At 36.5% G+C, this 26,710-nt stretch overlaps 2 protein-coding genes across 2 annotated transcripts in view; both read left to right on the forward strand.

The window, feature by feature from the left end:
* The first annotated feature begins 3,514 nt into the window (after window positions 1–3,514).
* On the forward strand, window positions 3,515–6,546 carry LOC109088050 (helix-loop-helix protein 2-like). Its single transcript, XM_019102223.2, has 2 exons — window positions 3,515–4,061; window positions 5,161–6,546. The coding sequence occupies exon 2, from the start codon at window positions 5,187–5,189 to the stop codon at window positions 5,553–5,555; it is 369 nt and encodes a 122-aa protein (XP_018957768.1). The 5' UTR covers window positions 3,515–4,061; window positions 5,161–5,186; the 3' UTR covers window positions 5,556–6,546.
* Window positions 6,547–11,643: 5,097 nt separating this feature from the next.
* LOC109107711 (vang-like protein 1) overlaps window positions 11,644–26,710 on the forward strand; it is a 114,768-nt gene continuing 99,701 nt past the window's right edge. Inside the window, exons 1-2 of the mRNA XM_042716322.1 lie at window positions 11,644–11,810; window positions 23,291–23,546. Of these exons, the coding sequence (XP_042572256.1) occupies window positions 23,476–23,546 (71 nt within the window). The 5' untranslated portion in view covers window positions 11,644–11,810; window positions 23,291–23,475. The remainder of the gene's footprint in view (window positions 11,811–23,290; window positions 23,547–26,710) is intronic.

Here is a 26,710-nt window from a genome sequence, read left to right on the forward strand (position 1 = left end):
GGCAGGAGAGTGAGAGCAAGGACATGACAAGAGGAAAATGAATATTTTGAGAAGCTACATGTAATGAAATGGGCCAACAGTCAAGAATAGGAAGGAGAAAGACTTGGTAAAACAGGACATACAAAGATATAAATTAGAGAAATGTGATGTAAACTAAAGGGCAACGCTAAAAAGGGGGTGTTTAAAATATCAGAGAATGTAGAAGGAAGTGATAAATGAGAGATCATGGATTGTTACATCCAGATGCTTAGACATCTGCACCCACCTGAATCACTAGCTGACTAATGGGGCCTCCAGACTGCAACACATATCCCATGCTTTGTATCTGAGATTTCTCCCCACTGATTCTTTTGGCTTTATTGTATGTGTAAATTGGTCATACTGTTGACTCAAACTTCAAAATTAATCCAAATGTTTGGCAAACAGCAATGAGCAGTTGTCTTGTAAAAAGCTGTCAACTAAATAAATGAGGATGATGTGGCACACAGGCGCTAGAGACCCTTGTGGATGTTAATATACCTCACAGTGCCTCTCTCTCTTCGTGCATTGCACTTTGTGTGCCTTTGTGTGTGTGTGTGTGGGCTCCCTGCTGAGACTACAGATGGTAGAAGGGGCTGGCTAGGGCCATGGTGATGGTCACATTCTCACAAGGGACCGCAGGCCCCCTGTTCTCACACCTACACCTCCTGTTCGCTACTGGCCAGCTCCACTGTCATTACCACAGCCTGCTGCCCCTGTAAACGCCAAGCCAGTAGCGGTGAATAAGGCAAAGTATGTGCCAATCTATTATAACACACATGCACAACACATGGTTATGTGGCTTGAATTACATCTATGGTTGCCATAAGAGCCTCGCTTTAGATGCAGTGTGGAAGTGCATTAGAAACATCAGCTTTAAACAGGGCCACTAACAGCTTTTGATTTTATGCATAGATTGTTTTCACAAATTTAAACCAGCAATTAAACTAATGTTTTTAAGTTTAGTGGGTTGAAATTCATTACAGTGTACATTTGAACAAGATAACACATTCTTAGTATAGTAAATTCAAAACTTTTCCGAACTGGTTTGGGACATATCTCATTGACCTCATGTGACAGCCAAGCACATGAATGTGAAACCATTTATAGTTTAATTATCTTATCCTATGATGTATCTGTAGGTGGTTAACTTAAAGGTATAGTTCATCCAAAAATGAAAATTCTGTTATAATTTACTCACCCTCAAGTAGTTCTAAACCTGCATGAGTTTCATTCTTCTTCTGAACATAAAGGAAGATATTCTAACATTTTTATTTATTTTTTTCTTCAGATAATGGATGTCAGTGGCTACCAGCAACTGTTTGGTTATCCACATTCTTCAATTTATCTTTATTTGTGTTCAGCAAAAGAAATAAAGAACTTGAGGGTGAGTAAATGATGGCACCATTTTTGGTGAACAGTATGTCTTTAATGTAAACCTACTGTATATGCAAACGTAAAGTACATTTTCATATGTTATCATAAAAGTAAAAATATATATAAAGCCTAATAGAAACAATTTAATATATCAACATATATATCTAGCCCATACAATCATGTATGTTTATGTATGTGTAATACATTTTTGGACACATGTCATATACATGTATATCCATCCCAAAAAACCCAGCAATACAGGTTGGTATAATACAATATAAAAGATTGACACTGTTAAATATTATTTGCCTTGTAGCTTGATTTCTGTACTCTGTAAATCTGTCTCTTTATAGCACTCCATCATCATCCATTTGATAAAAAACATTATGTATGATGTTTTAAATCTAACTGCTTTTCAAAGTTAATGGCTCTCCATTGGCCATTCTGTAATTTCAAAGAAAAGTCCTCAGATGACTTTTTGTGCACAGTTGTTTGGACTGTCTTGGTTTAGTTTATGTGAGATTTAAATTAACTCTAGATATATATTATAAACTTATATCTTCATCTTCCCAGTACATGAACATGATATATCACCTCATTGGTAACATATATGTCAATTTCACTCTTGATATAGGGCAATATATGTCATATATTACAATTTCATGTGGGAAAATATTTCCAAAAGAAAACATACATTGGTGAAGATGAAAAGGGGTACCATAGGGACTACAAGTGAACTTACTATCTCATATCATAGGTCAGTGCACCAGTGGTGACTCTAGTGCTGACTGAGAGTAATTCAGCTGTTCTTAAACTGTTTGTGTTCTGTAATTGCTCTTGTCTGACACAAATCTCTGTGAGTTGTAGTTCCAGGACAAGAGGTCTCTGTCTGCCCCTCTGACCCACTGCAATTAGACTGACTCCTTGTGTGCTTCCTGTCAGTATAGCCATTCCGTTGTCATATGACATGCCTCTGATACACACATGCACAAAGACACAGACACGAAAGTCGTATCAACTTGGACACAAGGCTTAAGGCCACTTGTCTATCAAAGTCCACCACCCACCCCCCATGCCATTCTTCCATTGCCAGGACCAGCTCTTTGTCTCCATACATCATGGCAATATGAAGCAAGTTGCAACTAGCCCTTGTCTCCCCACCCTCCCTTCTGTGGCTCAGGGCCACAGCAAGTCAGTGGAGCCTCCTTCATCGTTTTAATCAGCTTGTTAGGCATGGTCGGTCACCACAACACACAGATGCCTGATCAACAAACACACATTCTTCTTTGATCCTTCTTTGTGATCTGGGAATTTTGTGCACATTATTTCACTATTGCGAGGAAAATATTGATGCTGAAAAGCTTTAGGAAAATTGCAGTTTACTTTGACAAGATGGGGTTTTAGCAAAAGTTGGCTGTTGGGGGAATTGTTCATTGTACATTTGGGAATTGTGCAAATCATACATACCATCTGAACTTGCCTGTTTGATTCCCCCATAGCCACAAATCCACCAGGGTCTCCTCAGCATCATCTGGACCCACCAACTGGTCCCCAGTTCCTTCTGCTTACTTTGTCCCCACCTCTCTCTATGATTGACATTTTGCTTCAATTCCAACAGTCTAATGGCTTCTGTGGACTCTCCATTGGCCATTCTGAAATTTGAAAGAAAAGTTCAGGTCCAAAGATAACCTCTTGTGCACATTTTTTTTTTTTTTGGACTGTCTTGGTTTAGTTCATGTTGGTTTGAAGATTTAAATGTAACTTTTAACGTTAATCAAATTCATACATTTAAAAAAAATGTTTAATGTGAATTTGAGTCGTCCCTTATATTCCACAATTTACAAAATAATGACTGTTTTTAAGTGTCATGTTTTGAAAATACATGTTTTCCCTGTGTCTTTCTTACTATTTTATCTGCGTTAAGATTATGAAGGATATATATATATATATATATATATATATATATATATATATATATATATATATATATATATGCGTGTCTGTGTTTTCCAGCGGTCTGACATCTCTGCTCGTGGACCTAGATGATGTGTAGAGAGGGGCAAGAGGAAGGTATGATGCGAAGGGGCGGTGTTAGACAATACCACCTCACAAATATATCCCAACCCTCTGTCATTCTGAAGAGCTTTTACTAAGAACTATACTCTCATACCCTGATCCGTTATAGCCCGACCAGGCGACGGAGCTCCAGCGAAATAGAAGAGAAGACAGGATTTACCGGTTTTCGAGTCGAGGGCTGTTTTTGTATCGCCAGTTCATTTCAAATAATCGCAGTCTCGCCCAAGAGGACTGACAACATTTCAGTACTTTTTCTACAATCTTATCGACACTGCCATCTCCATTGTCTAGAGTCTGGGGTCACGAGGCATCACCTCCAAATATTTGTATCTCAAGATAAAAGGCATCATCCATTATTTTTACAGACGAATAACAGTGAAAGGCAGAATTGCTCAGCATCACAATTTTGACAGAGACAGATTTTACTCAATTTGTTTTCGGGGATTTCAAAGTAGATACTAAATGAAGAAACATTTAACACGGTGAGATGCTCCATGAAAGAAATTACAGAAAGACACGCGGATAAAGTAAAGAGTTGGACAGTTTGTAAAGGACAAGGATCTTCTTTCTGGAGCTGTCAAGTTAACACGGTTTGTTGAATTATTCGTGTGAATCATATTTTAGTATAATATGTAAACGGCTTTATAATAAATCTGCTTGTATGTTTTCAAAGGTAGCAATGTAACATGTAATATAGTTTGTAAAGATGTTAATCAGTAGGTTTCAATATTCGTGTTGGTATATTAAATATTTAGACGTTTAATTTGTTTTAGGCTACAATTATTTTGAAAAGTGTTAGCGCAAATGCTTTGTACAACTGTTGATTTACACATTTTATTCTATTTACCAAATATTCAAGCATTTTTCAAAACTAACAAAAAATCTAAAATAATGTAGGCTATTTAAATAAATTCGACATGTAGATATTGCAAATATTTAGGATACATGTTGTATATAATAATTGTGGCTGTCCATTATCAATTGTGAGAGAGAAATTATGCTGATCTAAAAGCAAAGTTCCCACAAACAGATGTTAACCTTCTGAACCATTTATTATTCTGGTTCCGTTTTGTCCTGTCACGCAGCACACGCCAAACGTTATAGTGTGACAGATGGATGGCTTTAATTGCTGAACGTGACTCCAGAATTATCATATCGCACTTAATATTGTATATAGGAAGGACAACAAAAAAAGGGTGCGCATTTTCCATTTGTCCATTTTAAACTGATTGTGTGTGTGTGTTAGCACTGTATACACAGTGTTTTTAGCAATGCTTAAACTGTTTTTAACAATTACATTTTCGCATTTTCCCCCTCTTTAATTTATCGAATTTCAGATGCTCAAAATGGAAATATGCATTTCCCCCAATATTAGTAGTGTAAAATGCTTTAAAAAATGTAGCCTACCACTGTTTGCTCTGCATATTTTGCTAATGTCATGTACAATTTAGTGTGAGAGCTGTTATGACGATGTTGGTATTGTCTTGCAAATATCTTTAAAGTAAAAAATAAAATTATAAAGTAAAAGATAAAATTAGTACGTATGTAAATTTATATTTTGGGTAGCATACACATGGGGAAAAAACGACAGATAAAGAATCTTTAAAAACACTACAAAACTGCGTAAAACTAAAATTCGTTTGGTTTCTTTAATAACCCAACTGTAATTATGAAATATTTGTGTTTCAGGACTTGTGTCTAAGTCGAAACTGAAAATGATGCTGAGTCCGGAACAAACTGATTCAGATCTTCCGTGGAGCCAGTCAGACGCTGAAACAATGCTGAACGATATCAAGGTTGGCTGCATCACGGACGAGCCCATGGAGGGAGAGGGCAAGACAAAGTCTCTGGCCCCGCAAGCCCTCAGCAGGGAGGAAAAGAGGAGGCGCAGGCGCGCCACAGCGAAATACCGTTCAGCCCACGCCACCCGCGAGAGAATCCGGGTCGAAGCCTTCAACGTTGCCTTTGCCGAATTGAGAAAGCTGTTGCCTACACTGCCCCCTGACAAAAAACTGTCCAAGATTGAAATTCTGAGACTAGCTATTTGTTACATTTCATATCTAAATCATGTGTTAGATGTTTAGAACAGGTCCCTTTTCATGATGAGTAACGCACTCCAAGGACACATGGGGACCTGTCTGCAGCAAACAACACGGTATCCCATTTTTTGCAGTTTGCAACTCTTTGCGCTTCCTACATTGGAAGTGCAATTGGAAGAGATTGAAACCACATAAGATGGCTATCACCCAAGTGTTCATTAGACTTTAGACAGGTATTCATAAATTTTAATGAGATAGACTATAGCTTAGAGCGAAGAGAATACCCTCTTCAACCAAAAATGGTGATTGCTCAAAGAGTCGTGAACCATTTAAAAGACTGTGGTCCCTGCTTTAAGCTATATACAGTATAAATGATGCAATAAGGTCGAGAGGGACTTAAAACAAATCGAATAACCTATGTTGTTATTTGTGTATATGGACAGACCAGTGTATAGCCTTTTTATAGCAGGTCAAAGTACAGAGAAAACCCGTTGCATCACTCTGTAGAACAGTGAAGAATAAACCAGCCCCTCTCCTCCTCTAATAGCTGCTGAGTAGATCTAGTTAGTAGTTGTTTAATCTGGAGGAAATGACGTAAAAGTGCCACTCGAATTATGACATCGTGACCATAACACTCGCATTTAAATATTTATTTGTTATTTATGATATACTTGTTGAATATATTTTAATATGATTCATGTCATTTTTTTATTTGTTGAAAGATTGTTGTTTAGATTAATGTACGTTGGTTGTATGTAGCTTAAAGAAAAGTTACCGTGTGTGTTAGACCTTATCATTCAGTAATGATGAGATGAAAATATTAAGCATCAACTTGCACCTTTAGTGTTAATTGATTTGATATATCTATATATTTTGTGATGCAGTTAGATAAGTTGGCTGTTTTTGCTCATCAGTTTGTCATGCATTAGAACAACAAATTCATTACAAAAAAAAAAAAAAAACCTTTTTAAATAACAGCCATTTTAATCAATGGTCTATTAATGTCATTTGAATTGTAGACCTATGATTTATGAAACAATAGACTGTCAATTTATTGTATGACCAAAAATTACATCGTTAATTTTTAATTTTCAAGTGTTCACGTGCCGATGTCTGAGATGTTTATGTTGATAACCCCACTACAACATGTGATATAATGAGTTATATAGACTAAAGTTATAGTGAGTTAATTTTTTAGTGAAAAACATATCTGCTATCCAAAGATCTATCTTGTATTTTCAGGGTCATGCCCTTTATTGCTTTATGCACATATTTTGTAGTAAAGTTTCTGTGACAGCTTTTTTTTTAATCGTATTTTGTTTTTCATATTTTGATGTTGATTCGTTTTTTCGTTTTTTTCTTTTAATAAAATAACAAACAACAACAACAACAACGAAACTGACTCTTTAATCACAGATGCCGAATAATAAAATAACATTGTCTTATTTAAAGATTAAATAGGTCGCCTGAGAATTACATTTGCGCTTCTGAGTGATAGTCTACGTCATGTAAATTTTATTCTTTATTAGCGGTGACTTTTGTAATTGTGACGTAATTTGTTTTAGGATATTCCAATTAATTGACGTAGTCTACCAAGAGATGTGAATTAAGTCAGAAGCGCAGAGAAAATGATGGAGAGTGGTCAGTCACGGTAAGCGTTGTCGAGATTTTGCTCTCCGTGTGTTTGCTCCTCGTTCTCCCTCTTGGCTGAAAGGCTGTTTCCCTAGAGAGGGGGCAGGTGTTACTCCAGACGAGCCAAGACAACCAAATTACTGGCCGTCTGGCACCTCCCGTGGGAAACAGAGAGAGAGAGAGAGAGAGAGAGAGAGAGAGGAGATTTATAGCCTGTATTTACAGTATTTACGTTTGTGTATATAAAACTGTCTTACAGAGATTTATATATATATATATATATATATATATATATATATATATATATATATATATATATATATATATATATATATATAGTAAACACATGCAAACTTTGTTTAGTCTGCCCTTGTCCATGATCAGCACAATTGTTTGTGTGTTATTAGTTTAGCCAGACTGATAATGACTTCTATGAAGAAGATCAAAGAGTTCACTTCTTCTTGCCACTGTATATATATGTATATATATACATACTGAATTCTCACATCAAAAAGAATCAGCAAGCTAATAGTTGCCTACATAGTTTCTCAAGCATACCACTATGCATGTGTGATTATCACTTATTCAAAACCTCAACTGCCTCAGTGTTTTTACCCTTGAAAGTCCAAAGTGTTTTTAGAAGAACCACTTTTTTATCAAATATTTTTATTTAATATCTATTTAATATGAATTGCTCTTCACTTGCTGGCAATAAAAGAACATTTTACACTTACACAGCAGCACTCGAATTCAAACACTGGCTCAGTGAAAGGATTTGAAAGAGCTTCTCTTGTAATCCGTGACTTAACGTGCGTTTTCAAGACAATAATTAACTTTGTGTCTAATATAGGATGATGTACCTAAAAGGATTTGACAGTACAAGTTGTAGTGCATTATAACATAAATACTGTATCCTATAGCCAACAAAACACCAGTTTCTTCATCAAAATCATGTAAAGAGCAGCATATTTCTTGACTCGCAGTGACCTTATAGCCATGAAGCACCAAATTAGGTATGTGAGTATGATTTTTAGTCCAAAAATAGTTTAAACAGGAATTATAAAAATTGCTATAGTTTGGTTTGGTATGATTTTCCCTTTACCAGAAATTTATATAATTTGTTATTGAATTTAATGTTTAAAAATGTTTTATCCTCTGAAAGTTTACTTCTTTGGCATTGTTAATTAGCCAACCTGTTAATTTGTTATGTACCCTAATGTTGATTTCAGAAGCAAAGACTAAAATCATCATACTTTCCAATGCCAGAAAGATCAGACACTATAATGATTAACTTTCTGTCAAAATTGTTGTTAATGCATTTATTATTATTCAGTGGGGTTCTGGTGTTTTAAATGTGACTGAAATTAAAATGAATGAAATACAAACACTCTAAATTTAAACCAAATACATCACATGGACAAATGCATCACCAACTGATAATAGTTTTTATGTTATTGAGGAGTATTTATGGTATAAGGTGGTATATATCCATTCACCTTATTTTTGTCCATGCTTCAGCTCCAAAAAAAAAAAACAACCCTAATTTAAAGCTGTCAGCTGTAGTCCTGTTTTGAGTGGGTAACAGACTGTGAATGCAGCCAGCACATGTGTGTTTGTGTATGAGAAAAAGCCATATTGCCTCTCCGTTCACCATAGATTATGTAATGGCAAAGACCTACAAGTGACCATATGTCAGTAAGTGTACAGACGGCCAAGAATCCTATTCACTATAGCCCTGTCTGTGGGTTCTCCCACCATCATCATTCAGGTACACTTTTCTAGAATCAAACATGGGACAATATAGGCAGGAACACATTCCCATTTGTTCCAAATAAGGCTTCTAGTTTTTCCAACTAGAGAAACACAAGAAAAAGCAGCCATATGTCCACAGGTCTTTACACAGCATTTAAAAGGCAGAAGGGAGTGTTTGCATCTTTCCTCTCCTTCCATTATAAGTGTGCTCATCTTCAATGCCTAGAGCCCATCTCCCTTTGCACCTTCAATCTACCCCTTTCACTCATTCCCTTGATATCCATCAAAGGTGTGTGTTGTAGAGTGAGCGTTGCACTAGCAGTGAGGTACAAAGGCAGATCCATGTGTTGAAATGTGGCCCCTGGGATGGGCCACATTATGCTTGCCCACTTCACCAGCAGGGACCCAGGCTGGAGCTGGCTCATGGCCCTTTGTCTCCAAACAGATGGAAATACACAAGAGTAGAGAGAGTGGGAGAGAAAAGAAGAAAGGGGATACAGAAAAAAGAAGTCAGTCTGTTCTCATTACCTCGCATATTGAGAGCGACACGCTTACAATACGTCAGTATCGGATAGGCTCTGTCTTATTCAAACTCATGCTCAGGCCATCTGTACACACAGCACACATGCATTTACACATTTGCACAGCAGTCAACTTCATATATTTAAGCACCTTTATTGCTACAGTATATCACTAAATTAAGTGACAATTTTAAAATTATGCTTACTGTGTATGTCTGTTAGTACAGTTTGTAGTTTTTTATTTTTATTTTATTTTATTTTTCAACAAGAGCATAATATTGAATGAAGACATTTTAAGTCCTCTAATACATTTTCGCTAAACAGTATAAAACATGTAAACACAGGCCATCCATCCCTCAGATTCCAAACTGAATCATCTTAGGGGCCCAAACAGGCCTGCTGAATTGCAACCATCTGCACAATGACTTCTTAAAGCACATATGTTTTAGACTCCCTGCACATCCTTTCAGAAAACCAAAAAGGTGTTGTTTACATTCAAAGGTTATTCAAATGTTGTTCTTACACTATATTGCCATATTTGTCAATTCAAGGATCTAAGAACAAATTATTAAGACATTGATCTTTCTGAAATTGCATCGCCCTCTGTCGGTCACTTTCAGTTGTTGCATATTCAAACGCAATGCTCTGAAAATAGACGTGCACTACATGCATTTGTCCACAAGATAGAGATCTTTGCTTATGGAAGTGAAAGACGTCTCTCAGCAAACCTTTGCAGGTGTTTTGAGTTGATTAGCAGATTGGCATGTCACCATATTCTAATTTGCTGAAATAATTAATTGGTGGGTTTTTGTTAATTCTGAGCCAAAATCATCACAATTAAAAGAACCATAGACTTAAACTACTTCAGTCTGTGTGTACTGAATTTATTTAATACACGAGTTTCACAATTTGAGTTGAATTACAGAAATGAACTTTTCTAGAAAATTCTTACTTATTGAGATGCACCTGTATATGTGATACGTGTGTATTGCCAATAATTCTTATATGCTTAACAGATACATTGATGTTAGCACATTGTTTTCAGAAAAAAAAGATAAACTACATAAAACTTAATCACAAAATTGCAAATTAACCTGAATGGCTGAAACTGCTGTAACTCTCCTTCAATTCAGTTACCATTTATATTTATATCTGTCTGCAGCCTCAAGAAGTTTGCCAGAGACTTGGCATGAATAATGTAATAGCTGTAATGCAACTGGTCTCGCCATGATTCTGTAGCCCTAGGGAGTCGGAAAAAGGTCTACGTCAGAGGTCTTGAACTCAGCATGATCCTTAATATTTAGTGTTATGAATGAAATTGGTAAAAAAAAAAAATAATAATAATAATAATAATAATTATAAAAATAAAAATGACACTGGGCAAAAAACATCTGAATGCTAGCGTTAGCTGACTAACATTATGATAGAAATGTGACCACAAGCTTTAAGTGCTATCATTAAAGCCATTATTTGTTGTATTTGTCATCATTTATTGATTTATGCTCACAGTGAAATTAAGTCGTCACCGTTATAGTGCTTTGTGCCATACTGACTGTGTCAAAGCAGCTTCAAAGAAATAAACAGGAAATAGCAGAAGCAAATATGAAAGCTCTTCTATACTACGGAGACAGTTCTGCTGTTAAACAGCTCTAAAAGACAATAGTGTCATTCATAATTAAGGTTAGTTCAGAACAATAGCAGTGTGAATCTATCAGCTAAAGTCAGTTCTACAATGAACAGCAATGTTGTTGAAATCAAGAAATCGAGTCAGAATTCAGTGTTGATTTAATGCAGTTCAGTGTTGATGTTGCGAGATGTGATTCAGCTATAAAGCAGCTCTACAAAAAACAATAGTGCCATCATCCAGCTTAATTCAGTTCAAGTTCCCATCCAATAGTTTTAATCAATGCTGTCTTATCGATATATTACAAAACAGCTTTATTTATTTATTTATTTATCTTTAATTATTTTCGTCTACTCCCTACCTTTAATTTATTTTACATCTATAGCCTTACTTTTACAAACGTTTATTTGAACACGGCAATAGAATAGTGTGCTCTTGTATAGGCTATTGTATATTGTGTAGTACATTGTTTTTGTTCATTACATAATGAATTCTATTCTATTCTATTCTATTCTATTCTATTCTATTCTATTCTATTCTAAGAATTCCTAGCCTACCTACAGTAGGCGTTATTAATATAGTCGGCCACTGCTCGGCGTGCTGCGCTTTCGAGTCACTTCTAAAGGAAGCACTGCCCCTCAGCAAATCCCAATGTACCGAGCTGATTCTACCACAGGAAATTCGGTCACTTTAAGTCTTGGACATACCCAGGGATTATATATAAAATAAACTGTTCCGTGCTTTCCATAAGAATTCAACGATTCGGTAAAGGTGAGTTTGTTATATCGACGAACTGCGATAAAGCATTCTGCCGCTGTGAGCTTAGCTTGCTATAGAACTGCTGTGACACTTCTGAATTCTCAACCTTGCATTGTTTCAGTATATTCTCTTCAACTGACTATCAAATATTGTCCGTAGGCTACTGTTTTATTTATTTATTCTTACCCTGTGGGTATACACGGAATTCATTTTTACAATTGTCTCATTCTGTTGGCCACTAGCTAGACAGCAGAACACGACTAGATGTCGATACATGTAGGTACAGTGATTTTTACTGGACTGAAAATGACACTTTATTTGCAGCGAGTTCCCACAGTAACAGTAGAAAACGCCTTGGAAAGTGTCTGAAACAGCTTTGGAGAAGCATACTCGGTGTTTTAGGACCAATGTTGTTACGGAAACACATGTCGGGCTAGATACAGGGGCACAATGGGAAAAACTGCGTTGTTACAATAATAACAATATTAATGTAATAAATAGCATAGGTGTCGCTGACACGCTTCTTACGTGACAAGCTGAATATCGCTTCTTCTCTTCCAAACTTAATTCTCTCCTGTTCGGGAAAAGTTTTATTGTTTTACAGCGGTCCTTCCCCTGTCGGGGTCGGTTAGTCGTGAGGTATAGGCTAACTAATGTAATTTACGGTTAATGGAGTAAGGCAAGACGCTTCAGGCCTTGAACAGACCTGGGTTTTTCCTACAGTGTCCGCCATTTATTTGAGTTGCGGGAGGCTACAGGTACAATTGGGAGTTGGCAGTCAAACAGTTATGGGTTTTTCGTCATTAAAAAACAAAGACTTCACTTGACCAGTGTAAACAATACTAAAGTAAAAAGCCAATGTTGAAACTGAGCTGCAAGTTTCGTGGAAACTGTGGTCAAATTAAAGTTGTAAATCCTCAATGTAAACAACATCATAACAATTTCTAATGATAAGAATCCATATAAAGTAATTTAAAATTTGAGCAAACTAATATATTTTTTTAAATATGTCTTTTAGGCTTCACTGAACACAATGGACTTGACGCTTGTATTGTTTATCTGCAGAATAATCTGTCATCTTTGTTTGCTCTGACTATCCAAAACATTCCAGCAGTCATTTTTACTGAAGCTCAGTTCTTTGTAGCTTGCCATACAGAAATATGTGGTGTAATGATGTGTCTTTTTTGTTATAAAACATGCACAACCTGCCACCAAACAGAAAACCATTTAGCAACTTGGAGATTCCCAACATCCTATGAATTATTCAACACTGTCAGTTATATAGATTATATCTGTGCTTGAACCTCTGATGGCTGGAAATTTCATGATTATTATCTGTACAGTTTACACAGGATTACACAGGACCGTGAAAGTGTCTGCTACATACCTGTCATGCAGCTACAATTTCAAAGCCATTTAATAATTGCTACACCCTTTTTTGAAAGACAGCAATGAAATGGCTCTTTAAACGGTAGGCCTCTCTCTCGTAGTTGTTGAATGTAAGTTGTGGTTAATGTCACATTCAGTGCAGTGTGATTCAGCCTCAATCCAAAAAAATAAAAATAAATAAATAAATAAATAAATAATAATAATATATATATATATATATATATATATATATATATATATATATATATATATATATATGACTTGATGGTTTTAATATTTAAATTAATAACAATAGAGTTTTTTTTTTTTTTTAACTAGCGGTTATTTAAAAATATCAATGCTGAGAGATGTCAATAGGGTTTTTCTTTTCCTCTGTGGCCAGTGCTAGAGTGTGTTACAGTATAACGGTGTAAGGGACCGTTGACACATAATGCTGAATTTCACTTCATTGATTTTCAGCTGTTTTTTCTAAGTTCAACATTTAAAAAAAACGTCTACCAGACCTTGTGTTTTTCTCACTCCACTGCAGTGCATCTCTCCTTTTTAAATGCACAAAATTATTTTTTTATTTTTAAATTTTTATTACAGGAGAAAACAAAGCATTAGCATACTAAGTGAACAGCCTATTTCCCATTTTATAGTTTTTTTTTCTCCATTTTAAAGTCTTACAATGATTCAACGATTCTGTCTCCACCATAATTATCAGTATTGCCAAAATTCAGCCTTCCTGTAGCTCAAACAGTACAGCATAGCACTAGCAATGCTATGGTCATGGGTTTGATTCTTGAGGCATAAATACATTACTAGAAAATCTCTGGTATTCACAGTAGTTTGCAGAAGAGCAAAGTGGGAATGGGGGTGACATGTCTGATGTTTTTTTGTTAAAGCAACTTTTATTTAAAGTTTCAACTGAGAGGGAAGCACACAGTAAGAATGTTGCTATTGTCATTTTCATGTGACCGTGTCTCTTCACTGCCATTTACAAATCTTCTCCCTTGGCCTTTTGGGATAGTAAAGTGTCCGACAGTTGCACACTTCAGAATTTTGGTCATCAGGGAACATTTTGCCTCTTTTTTTTATTTTTATTTTGAATGCTTAATTATGAATAATTTTGATATACTATTTTTTTCACGTACTGTTTTTCACCTGCTATGTAGTAGGGATGTATGCATTTTTGATTATTTTTAACTTAAATTTGTGAGGCTTCTGGTGTTGTTTGCTTTAAGTTATTTAAAGTGACTTAAAAATGACAGCAATCTAGTACTTGCTGCTGTCTTTGTCCTTAATATAAATCAATCAAATTGTATTTATCCTAATGTTCGTTGTTTGCATCTTTGTTTTTAATAACAAAGATAAAATGAAATAACAAAAATAGCTATAAGAAATTTTTAGGAAATAAGATTTTGGTCATATAGCTCACTGCTGGTCACCATGTACTGTAATTCTGTGTGATAAATGCTGCAGTCCTAGTATCCTGCTCTGTAAAATGATGAGTAAGATTATTAAGTTTTACTTTCAAAATTTGTTGCAAAACAGTTTTATTGCAGTATTCATACAAGATATATATATTTTTTGTGTCTCATATAAATTTTTGTATTCAGATATGTTGTAAGTAATGTTTGGTAGGGAGCTAGTGCTCTTTTGGGTGTTGTCTCTGTTCTTCTCTCTCTGCTTTATTCTCACTCTTTCTGTGGTCTTGATTTCTCATATCCGCCAATCCAGCACCATGATGCTGGCATACAAACAGGATTTGACCCCTGATCACTGAATGTCTCTTCCTGCAGACCATACCTTATAGATCTGTTAATAAAAAAGCTTTTCTGTTATTGTTAATAGATAGCCACAGAGAATAATTTTAAAGCCTAGCCTATGGTATTCTTTTAGAGCTCAGATGAATGAATGAACAATCAAGATTATGGATACCTCAACTAATTGTGAAAAGGTCAGTTATAGCATGTGTTTTTTGTTTGTCATCCTATTGTTGAAGTTCTGCTCTGAATTTGACGATGGTTGGTTGTTTTTCTGGGCGAATTTCACTGATTTATATGCAGTTCAAGAGGTGAAGTGACATGACATACAGCCAAGTATGGTGACCCATACTCAGAATTCGTGCTCTGCATTTTACCCATCCAAAGTGCACACACACACCGTGAACACACACCCGGAGCAGTGGGCAGCCATTTATGCTCCTGGGGAGCAGTTTGGGGTTCGGTGCCTTGCTCAAGGGGACCTCAGTCGTGGTATTGCTGGGCCGAGACTCGAACCCACAACCTTAGGGTTAGGAGTCAAACTCTCTAACCACTAGGCCACGACTTCCCCATTATTGCAATTCCCCAGGTATTGCTAATGATTGTGGCTCTGATTATTTTTAGCTTTTCAAATAATGTGGGCAGGTTTGTTTGTTTTCCCTTGTTCATTTACCTCTCTGTTTCTCTCATGTGTTTCATATTTTTGAAATCCCAGAGCTAACTACTTGAGTGGCTGCGTTGGCACTCAAAAGGTCTGTAAGGGTGAATAAATAGCAGTCTCTAACATTAAGGGTGTGATCTGGTGTTTACTTTAATGTGAAACTAGTGATTATAGGATATCATAATCAGTGTTGGGCAAGTTACTCTGAAACTCTAATCAAATTACTGATTACTGATTACTTCTTTTAAAAGTAATCACGTTACTGTTCTGATTATTTTATTTCAAATTAGTAATTAGTTACATTACTAGTTACATTACATTTTTCTCAATGAAATTTATGAAATCCCAGCATACACGCTCCCGATAAATATTTGTTATTAAAGCATCAACATTCACAGAACACTGTTATTTTTAACTAAAAACAAGTGGCTGCTGCGTGCATGGTTTGGATGGCAGAATGCCAGCAAAGAGCACTGCATTTATAATCTCTAAAAGACATCTCAGTTCATCGCAATCTCTCAAATATCTGTTATAACACAATAAATATATGCATAATGAATCTTTCATAATGTCTACAATTCATGTGTTATAATGAGAGGATTCGTGAGCATGAAAAAGTCAGCACTGCATTACTCAACGCTGCAAACACGTGTTATAGCCTAAACAGAAACTCTGCATACGCTTGCATTTGTTAATCGTTTATATTTTATATTAGTTCATGTTGCTTTTGTGCAATAGATGAATAACTATTTATTTGTTTTATATATTTTATCTTTAGATATTTCTATTTTGCGGGAGTCCTGTGATTCATTTTATTTCCCCGTGATCCCGCACACACACTCGAGTCTCTGCACTATCAAGTCTTGTCCTGTGCTGTCGGGTCTCACGGGAATAGGTCTCTAATCCACTGGCACTTGACTCAGCAGTGTGTGTGCTACAACCTTTTTACAATCTCTAGTTTATAAAACACTGCATTCTGTCAGCAATGTAACGTGTCAGTAACGCATAGAGACCTCGGCTTTTAACTATACTCTAATTACTATTCTGAAAATTATAACTCGTTAGATTACTCCGTTACTAAATTAGTAATCATATTACAGTAACGCGTTACTAAGTAATGCGTTACTGCCCAACACTGATCATAATACATTTTGTTCCTGATTTTTTTAAAGGGGTCATATGATGTTGCTAAAAAGAACATTATTTTGTGTACTTGGTGTAATGAAATGGGTTTAAGTTTCAAAAAACACATTATTTTCCACATACTGTACATTATTGTTTCTCCTCTATGCCCCGCTTTTTTGAAACGCGTTGATTTTTACAAAGCTAATCGTTCTGAAAAGCAAGGTGTACACTGATTGGCCAGCTATCCAGTGCATTGTGATTGGCCGAATACCTCAAGCATGTGACGAAAATGTTACGCCCCTTACTATACTGTGATGCCGTGTGTCCCGGAGCGCCGAGACAAAAATATTAAAACCCATTATAAATGAGGCATTTGTTGCATCCAGTGGGGACATAATTGCGGATTACAATGACAATATCAGCGGTTCTCGATTCCAGTCCTTGCGCCCCCCCCAGCTCTCTTTGTTAACACACCTGATTCAGATAATCAGCTTGTTAGAAGGGAGCGCAGTGCATTTTTATCTAACTTTGGAACATTCATTCATGGATTTGCGCTGCGCAACGTCTTCACACACGGACATGTGTGACATCATAGACCTCTGTAAATAAATACAATTTAAATTCACGTCTCGCACACTTCAATGCACTTTGAATGGAACATATATGTTAGTTTCGATCTGGAATCATGGCGGAATATCCTGTGATGTCCACTGCAGTCTACTCCCAGGATCAGGAAACAGTCCTCCATAAAATGCACTGCACACATCTGCGTATGTGGGTTGATCTGTTCTGGAACAGTGTTGTAAATACAACTTAACCACTGATTTCTAGTTGTATCCTCTTTTGGAAGTCCAAACAAAGTAGTTTCGCTTTCACAAGAAAACACACAGCATCTCCACAACATGGCAGCTGAATAAAAGTTATGCCTTCTTTCTTTGCCTGAACATTTGGGTGGCGTTAGGCAAAACGTCCACATCGTGACATAGACATGTGGGGGCATGTTTAAACGAGCCATTTTTTGGGTGTTTTTGTGAGTTTTATAAATTTTATAAAGAATATCTCTGTGGGTTTGAGACTTTAGTCTTTGCAACTTTAAGGGTTTTATCTATTCATGAACAGCTTGTAACATTCCAAAGAGAAAGGAAAACTTGAAGTCGCTTCATATGATCCCTTTTAACACTGCCATGTCCATTACCATGCCAATCTCTCCGATAGTTGTCATGACAAAACTCTAGTTTTTAGATTGTTTTCACTGTCCTCAGCCTTGTTTCTTATTCTTAAAGCTCTCGCAAGTGCTCACTGGTAGGAGACTATGGTTTCTGTAATTATAATAGCTGCAATGAGAGAGAAAGCTGTGCTAAATCTGTGATGCCAGGCAAAGATTGCTCTCTCATTACTACATCCCTTAACCATGCCCATAAAATCACAACACGATTGAGTCAGAGTCTCTGAGTTAAAATTTTGCCATTGAATTATTCATGATAGAAGGCACTTTTTAATCTCTCTGGGCCAACTTGATGTTAATGAATGGAACAGAATTTGTATAATCCCTTAAAGTGATGAAATCAAGAGAGGGACATAAATGGAGTGCATACAGAGAAAACATAAGTGTGTAAATCTGACTAGCATACAGTAGCTCAACTTAAGCATCATGATTTTGTGTGAAACTTTGTAGTGGGAATGTGCTAGTCAGCTAATCAGTCTGGTGTGATTTTAACTTATTTGACTTATTATCGGTTCATCAAGGCAGTCATCTTGTTAGTAAGGGCTTGGCCTTGGTACTTGAGCATTTCTGCTGATATTTTATCAATGCCGTGTACATGCCACTTTGGAGGGCCATAACTGCTGCTTCCATCTCCCCATTGAGATCAGTCTTCCACAGGTAGATCAACCACGGGCAAGAATAATTCATTGGCAAACTCTGACACCGTTGTAGGCTGGTTCAGGACTTTTTCAAATTGTTCCACCCAACGTCTCTTTTATGCTTTGGCCGTCAGCAGTGAATGACCATCTTTATCTCTGATTAGTACTCACCGCAACCACACTTCCACAATCATTGTCTCGTGATCTTCCGTTCCTGTCAATATTTTGATTTAGTTCAGAAGTTTGAGTTTGTTTGATTTTTTAAGCGGTGGGCGATCCTTGAACTTAGCAAGAGTCAGAGCCAGCATTTAGCAACAAGCAAATGATGATCTGATCCCACATCAGCACCGCTTCAGCTTCTAACATCAAGAAAGGATGACAGTCAGCGTTTATCGATACGTATTTCCAACACGCACACTATTCACAGTGCAGAACAAACATAGTAGATTGGCATTGTCATTTAGGTGCGATTGCCATTGAGATGGGTGTTATTATAGTCACCAATCAGTAGGAGGACATCGTGACAAGGGATGCGAGCAAATTCCTCTTTGAGTAGGTAGTAGAAAGCGTCTTTCACTGTGTCATTTTATAAATTAATCCACATAAGTGAACAAATCAAACTAATAATTTTGTCTTTCTACGTGACCGTAAATAATAATTCACAAAACATTTCTTCAATCCACAAATGCCATTATATTGCATTTACACTGCAACACGGCTCAACAAAAATTGAGTCTGAATGACAATTAATTTGCTCTTCAAATGTAAATAATGTCTTCCCACAAGCCTTTTATTAGTTGGAGTATGTTTACCACCATATGTTTATACACAGTACAAACAACCACGTAAAATGCTGCCATTGTGAGATGGTCTACTGAGGGAATGTGACAACAGTGACAGATGTACTGTAATGTATGAGTAGTAAAGCATGGGAGGAGCTCATGTAAGCACATGGTATGGATTATATCAGATACAGAGAAAAAGCTCAGTTAATTCTGTCAGCTGTAGATCTGAAGTTCTGTTTATGGCATTAGCAAGTGTTTTGGGGATTTGGGGTAAATGTTCATTTTAAAGCCCAGATCTAATTTTTGCTTCCAATTCAAACCATCCCCCAGTCTCAATGCCAGCATAACCAGGCAGGTTACGATTACTGTACCATTAGTTCTTTGACCAGAATCCATGATTTTAAGGCTTCCTGCAAGTGCAACACTGCTTCAAAGAAAGGATTGTAAAATTTTCCCAACAAAAGCATCTGGGATGTGCACCATTTCCCAGTGTTCTGCTCCTGATGAAAACAGTTATATTCTCAGAGGAGTCTGCCTTATATTGTCTTGCCTAACAAGCACAAAATATGTTAAAATTTAATGTGGTAAGAAAAGAAAAATATAACAACTTATAATAAATTGATATGCTGATAACTTCTCAAAGAGCATGTTTGCATGCTGCAGGGTTCTCTGACAATTTACATTTATGCATTTGGCAGACGCTTTTATCCAAAGTGATGTACATTGCATTCAAGGTACACATTTTTCCTATTCTTGCTTTTTTTTTTTCTTTCTTGGAATCAAACTCATGACCTTGGCATTGCTTGTGCCATGATACTGTTTGAGCTACAAGACGATGAGTGAGGGGATGGCATTTACCCAGACAGCAACAAACTAAGTGACCTCATAACATTAATTGTAATTAAAAGTTACTGATTTCCTTCAATAGGAGCAACAGCCATCATTGGCAATTCAACGTAGTTAAACAAAGCTCTACTTCATGCAAATAACATAAAACCACCAGATGCTGGTTCTTAGTACTGCAAGGGAGCAAACACTTCTCTTTTAGTTCATGTAGCTACACCCAACAAACCCACAAATTCACTCACACACCTATGTGTTTAGACAAGGCTCAGCTTGTTACTTTCAGTCCAAAACATGTCATTGTGCACTTTAGTTTTTCATCCACCCAGCTTTAGAGATTGTATTGAAAAAAAAAAAACATGTCTGTCTGAAGAAGAGTTTCACAATGAGCACGTTTACATGCACACCAGTAAGCTGATAACTCACAAATATCAGCCTATTAAAATAACCAGGTTTCCTCGTTTACATGCACATCAGTAACCTCAGTAAATCAGGTTATTTCCCTTTAGTGACGTCAAAGTATAAGCTGAGTCTGATTATTCCATATGTTTGTCAGTTGTGATGTTAAAGCTTGCAACATGTCAGCATGAAATTTACAGCTCATATCCTCTCATGCAGTTATATAGCAGCGTTTTAACTGAACCACTTCTGCTGCATGAGATGAGAACACTTTTATCATTTTCTGAGCCATGAAAGAGTCTGCTTTTGTGATATATTTCCTTCTTTCTGTACTGCAAAACTTTTTCTATGTCTAGATGCGCTTAAATCTGCACTAACGATGCGTTCTTGTCACGTAGCTATCACACATGCCCACTTCAATAAGCCGACAGAAAGCGGGTTATTGCGTTAACATGACGTGCAAAATCGGTGTAAGAGGCAAAAAACTACCTGTGTTGACCGGTTTATGCTTACGCCGTTTATGAGCTTACTCCGATAAAAGAAAACAGGTTACCGTGTTTACATGACCACATGCATTTTCATTTTAATAAGCATAATCGGCTTAAGAACATGCACGTAAATGTGCTCAATGATTGGAGTTCTTATCCTTCTCAGTTTCACCTCAGAGATCTTCTTTGAAAAATTTTAGAATTTTTTTTTCTAACAAACAACAGCAAAATAATATTATAAACACTGTATCTTTCTTAGCAATTTTTCAGGCTTTTAATGCCACTATTGCTAATAAGTTTTGATAACTTTTCCGTAACTGATATATTTGCTGCTGATGTATCTATGTCTATTTAAAACCTCTGTAATAGGCTAGTCTAAAGTAGTTGATTGAGTAGGCAGACTGTTGTTGTCCAGGATGCAAACAATATAAATATTATGCCATGCAGAAAGCTATATTGATTATTAAAGGGGGCCTATTATGCCCCTTTATACAAGATGTAATATAAATCTCTGGTGTCCCCAGAATGTATGCAGTTTTTTTATGTCCCTTTAAATCCAAATAAGCTGCTGCTCTCAGCCCCCTTTTTCAGAAGAGGGCCATGCCTTTGCAGCTCATGCTTTGGATTGTTTTGTGTTTTTTTTGTGAAAAGTGGGGACATCCCATAGGCGTTATGGTTTTTATACTGTACAAACTTTATATTCTATTGCCCTACACCAACCCTACACCTAACCCTACCCCTTACAGGAAACTTTGTGCATTTTTACTTTCTCAAAAAAACAAAAACAAACTCATTCTGTATGGTTTATAAGCGTTTTGAAAAATGGGGACATGGGTTATGTCCTCATAAGTCACCCTCTCCTTGTAATACCTGTGTCATACCCATGTCATTATACAAAGTTGTGTCCTGATATGTCACAAAAACACGCACACACATACAGACACACACACACAAATACTGCAATATAACGAGATGTGAGATCTTGGGGGAGGGGGGGTACAAGTCTCTAATATTTTTGGAGAACATACACCATTTGAAAAAAGACAATCATCAAACTGTACTGTGCTTAATAAATTGCGGTTATGAATTATATTTTTATAATTATGACAGTTCTAATTTATGCGAATACAATAAGAGACAATGGTTTGTTTAGCTGCATTAGCTGTGAAACGTGCTAAAACAAATTTAGGTAGGTGATTTTAAAACATTGACAAAACATAAAGTGCAATGCTTATTTATTCAGGGTGTGTAGCTGGATCCTCCCCAGCTCACTCAGGGGAGGATATATGCTGATAGGGCAGTCTGTAAAAATGCAAATGACTCATTTTGAGGCACTATTTATGATTTTTAGGGAGTGTAAAGAAAGGAGTGGGTTGGACACTATACAATAACACTGATGGATTTCAAAAAAAACACTAAATTATTGCCGACAGCCTTGTGGGCAGTGTGTCAAAATACAGCACTGCAGCACTACGGGCATTCCGATCCCGCCCCCCCCTCTCTCCCACTTTGCTTCCTGTCAACTCTAAACTATCCTATCAAAAAAAAAACCCAAAAAAGCCAAAAATAAATCTTATAAAAAAGTGAGTGAATTTTTACCTTTATAGTGTATACACACATTGCTGATACACATTTCTGTTCAAACACCATGTAAATGTAAATTTAGCATAATAGCTCCCCTTTACCTTCTGCAAATGCGGGGCTGAGCATTTCATGTTTTGGTAAAGCCATAACCATAGTGGGTGGTATCTTGTATGTCACTGTGAATGCAGATACATTGACTAGATGGCATTTACATCTCTGGTCCTCGGGACTCGTTTACACTATACTGAGATCTGATCACACTGCATATGTAGACAGCATCTGGAAACTGGTCACATGTTAATACCAATTGCAAATACTGCCTGAGTAGCTGTATGTAGTTTGGTTTGATAAATCAGATCACAAAACGATTTGGAGCCCCTTTACACCTGTATTTAATGTGGTTCAACTGTGAGCAGAGACACACACAGAAGAGAGACACACATTTAGACACCAGAAACAGGGAAACAGATAGGAATCTGTGAAAAAAAAGAGATCTCTTGACTGGAATACAGGAAACAGGAGTGTCAACTGTATTCTGCTGATCTTGAGGGAAGGCTCTTTTGACTTTTTTAGTCCAACAACTAAAAATCAAACTCTGTCTTTTCAGAATGAACTCTGCTGGTGTAAAGTCCCCAGGCAAACATCAAGGATTGAGGACTGACAGATTACTCTCATTGTCCATCTGCTGAGTAAGCTCCTTCCGATAAGACTCTCTAAAAACTTCTGCCTGCCCTTCATCCTGTCAATATCAAAAAAGCCCTCAGCCATTTGCTGGGGCAAAACAGCGTTGCCATGGATACAGAGTCCGCCTACTCTGGCTACTCATACTACTCTGGACGGTCGAGGGGATCTCACAGACATGGGTAAGAGGTTCCATGAGGGTCTCTTTCGCATTCTGCTTCCTTTTTGTCTGTCAGTTGTTGGGTGGCAAGTTTTAAAGACGCTGTAGTGTGATATGCAGCAGGTCACCGGATACTGTCTCCCCTCTGTCTGCCTGTCTCATCTTATGAGATCATTGTCACTCTTTTCTTTTTGCCCTCCCTTTCATTTTCCCTTTCTCTGTCGAATTTCTTATTTATCAAATGATTTAGAAGCCCAAGATATGGTAAATTATTCTAAGGCTCACTTAGGGTCTTCTATACCCAACTCTTTAAAGAGCAGGTCATATGTTTTTTTTTAAAGTGCCCGAATATTGTGTTGGAGTCCCCTACAACAGGTTTAAATGCATATAAGGTCAGAAAACACTGATTTCCCCAGAATATACATTTATACATAGAGTCATTTGTCCATGATTTCGAAATGGTTCATTCGATTCAGTTCTGAGTGAAATGTCTGTAAACCCCTCCCTTCCATAAGCCTACTCTGCTCTGATTGGTCAGCTGGCCAAGCCTGTAGTGATTGGCACAAAGAGGAGCGCTTGAGCAAGTTAGCGAGCACTACCATTTGTGTTGCCAAGTCCGTGGTTGTTTTTGATGTTGCGGGTTGTAGCGACCCCAATAACATCATATTTAGGCACTGGAAAGCAAATTTACCAGGGGAACCCCGACTGAAAGCGTGTATTTTACACCCCAGAACACGATTTTTAAAGGGAGACCACCTTCGAAACATGATTGGGCTAGTTTTGAGTAGCAATTGGGTGAGTTTTGTTGTGACTGCCTGGCAACCCTAGCATGCACCTTTATATAAAACAATAATATAGTGCTTCAATAAGTTCTTAAAATAATCACATAAAAACATTTTGTTTAACACTTTTGCTAGCAAATCGTGCCCACAGCTAAAGTGGCTGCTAAACTGTAAACACTTAACAAAACAATAATGCTGGATACGTTAGCCAAGTGCTAACGTGACTAACTGATGAAACAATACAGTTTGAAAACCAAAATATGTCTACTGTAATGTCTGAAGAACGACAGACAAAAGACTGTCTTAACCTTTAATTATAACGCAGAACAGCTGTATCACAGGTGCACCAGTCTAACTCACTCATCAGATTCAGATTCAAGTAGCTTTATTGACATTGTAAAAAAAGTATCTTTACATTGCCAAAGCATAGAAACATTTAAATAGACATTTAACACAAATATGCATAAGAATAGAAGTATATAGAATATAGTCTAAATATCTGTATACAGTATATATATATATATATATATATATATATATATATATATATATATATATATATATATATATATACTATATATCGGTATACAGCGTCTAACTCACTCTTCTCTCTCTACCAGATCTTTTACTCTCTGCATTTACCCTATTACTTAATAAACAGCATTTTAACAATGATTATAAAGTTTGTGCGCTACACTACATTCTTTATTATTAAAAGAAAGTAATTAATTGACACATTCTTAGGAAATAGTGGGTTCACAGCTACTTATCAGAACTATTTCAGTAAAACAGTTATATTGTGCTTTACCTGGAAACCTAAAGCTGCACTAGGTACAGTATACATCACATATTAGCACAAAAACTTGATATTTTGAGCACTCAATTGGAAATGTACACATAAGGTGTCAATCGTACTTACAGGTTGTGAGACGCTTGTTGGTCCAAATAAAGAAGATTAGAAGCCAACGGAGATAAAAGGCAAGATTAGAGAAGCATTCCTCTGTAAAATGACGAGCACAACAAAAGGTTCGAATTGTATTGCTGTGGTATCGTGGAGCACAGCATCTTCTCGACACAGAGAGTGTTCGTATTTCGTGGGCAGGCGGGGATTATGATAATGTGTTACCCAGTGACGTAGATCGGTAACAGGCAGAAGATTAGAAAATATAATGACTTGTTAAGGCTATACCGTGTCGACTCTTTCTTTTGAGAGACAATATCTTTATTTATCTTGCACTTTTTTGATTAACAACTTTGCAGAATGTTTACATTGAAGGATAGCTACCTTACAAATTGCAAAAGAGATATTTTTCGAAAACCGATATGACCTGCTCTTTAAATTTCCTTTAGACATGGCATGTAACCCAATGTGTCCCCACAGCTGCACTCCCTCATGTCTCTGTTTCTGACACACTATCATTCTCCACTGGTGTCACCACATTGAAAAATAAACTTGGAGAAAAAGAAGGTAACCTTTGGGAATCCTGGAGTTTAATCAACTTCAATTCTATCCTGATATTTTTTTCCTTACAATTGGTTTGTGTTACAATAATACAATGCATTTGATTAAAAAGCAATAACGAATTTACATATATACTGTAGATCTAAGTTCAGAAAGATTGCATTTTAAAGTTTAGTTGAACACAAATATTGACACAAATGAAGTTTAAATATTTCTAACATAAGATGTCCAGCATGTTTTTACATGTTTTTATATCTACACCATGCATTTACATGTTTGGCAGCATTTTCACACTTGGTGAAAGTTTCAACCTTAGTTCAGCAACTTTAAACCTGACAGCGATCTTTATGTTAGTCTGGGAAACAGCAATACAACAATAACTGAGATGATCATGAAAGCATGATTTGCAGAGTTATGGGGAAACACAGTCCTGGTTAGTAATGACCAGTCACTAGTGATTTACTTATACAAGTACTTACACAATGTCAGTCTATGCTAAAATTAGAAAGATGTATTGATAACAGCCTTTTTGCAGTACTAGTTTTGCCAAGTAATGACTCAGTATGGTACCCGTGAACTGTCTGACTAACATTGTATATGGCTGTGCTTGAATGCATATGTCTGACAGATCAGCTACTTGGTCAAAATGCCCACCTTGCTATGTATTATCCTAATGCAAATAAAGCTGGTTGTCTTAAATGAATGTAAACAGATGGGACAAAAATGCTAGACAAATGTTTGACAAGTCAGGTCTGTGCTTGTGCTTCAGGCCTTGTCATGTAAATGTGGCCCAATAATCCTGCCATTGTCTGTTATGTCATTAAAAATAATGATAATCAAGCAATATTAACAATCAAAAACAGATAGAAAAAAAAACTCACTGCTCTTCGTTGGATAATTTAAATACATTCTCAATAATAAGATCCTGAAAAACTCTATGTT

This window comes from Cyprinus carpio, chromosome B1 (assembly GCF_018340385.1).
Source record: "Cyprinus carpio isolate SPL01 chromosome B1, ASM1834038v1, whole genome shotgun sequence".
Lineage (NCBI taxonomy): Eukaryota > Metazoa > Chordata > Actinopteri > Cypriniformes > Cyprinidae > Cyprinus > Cyprinus carpio.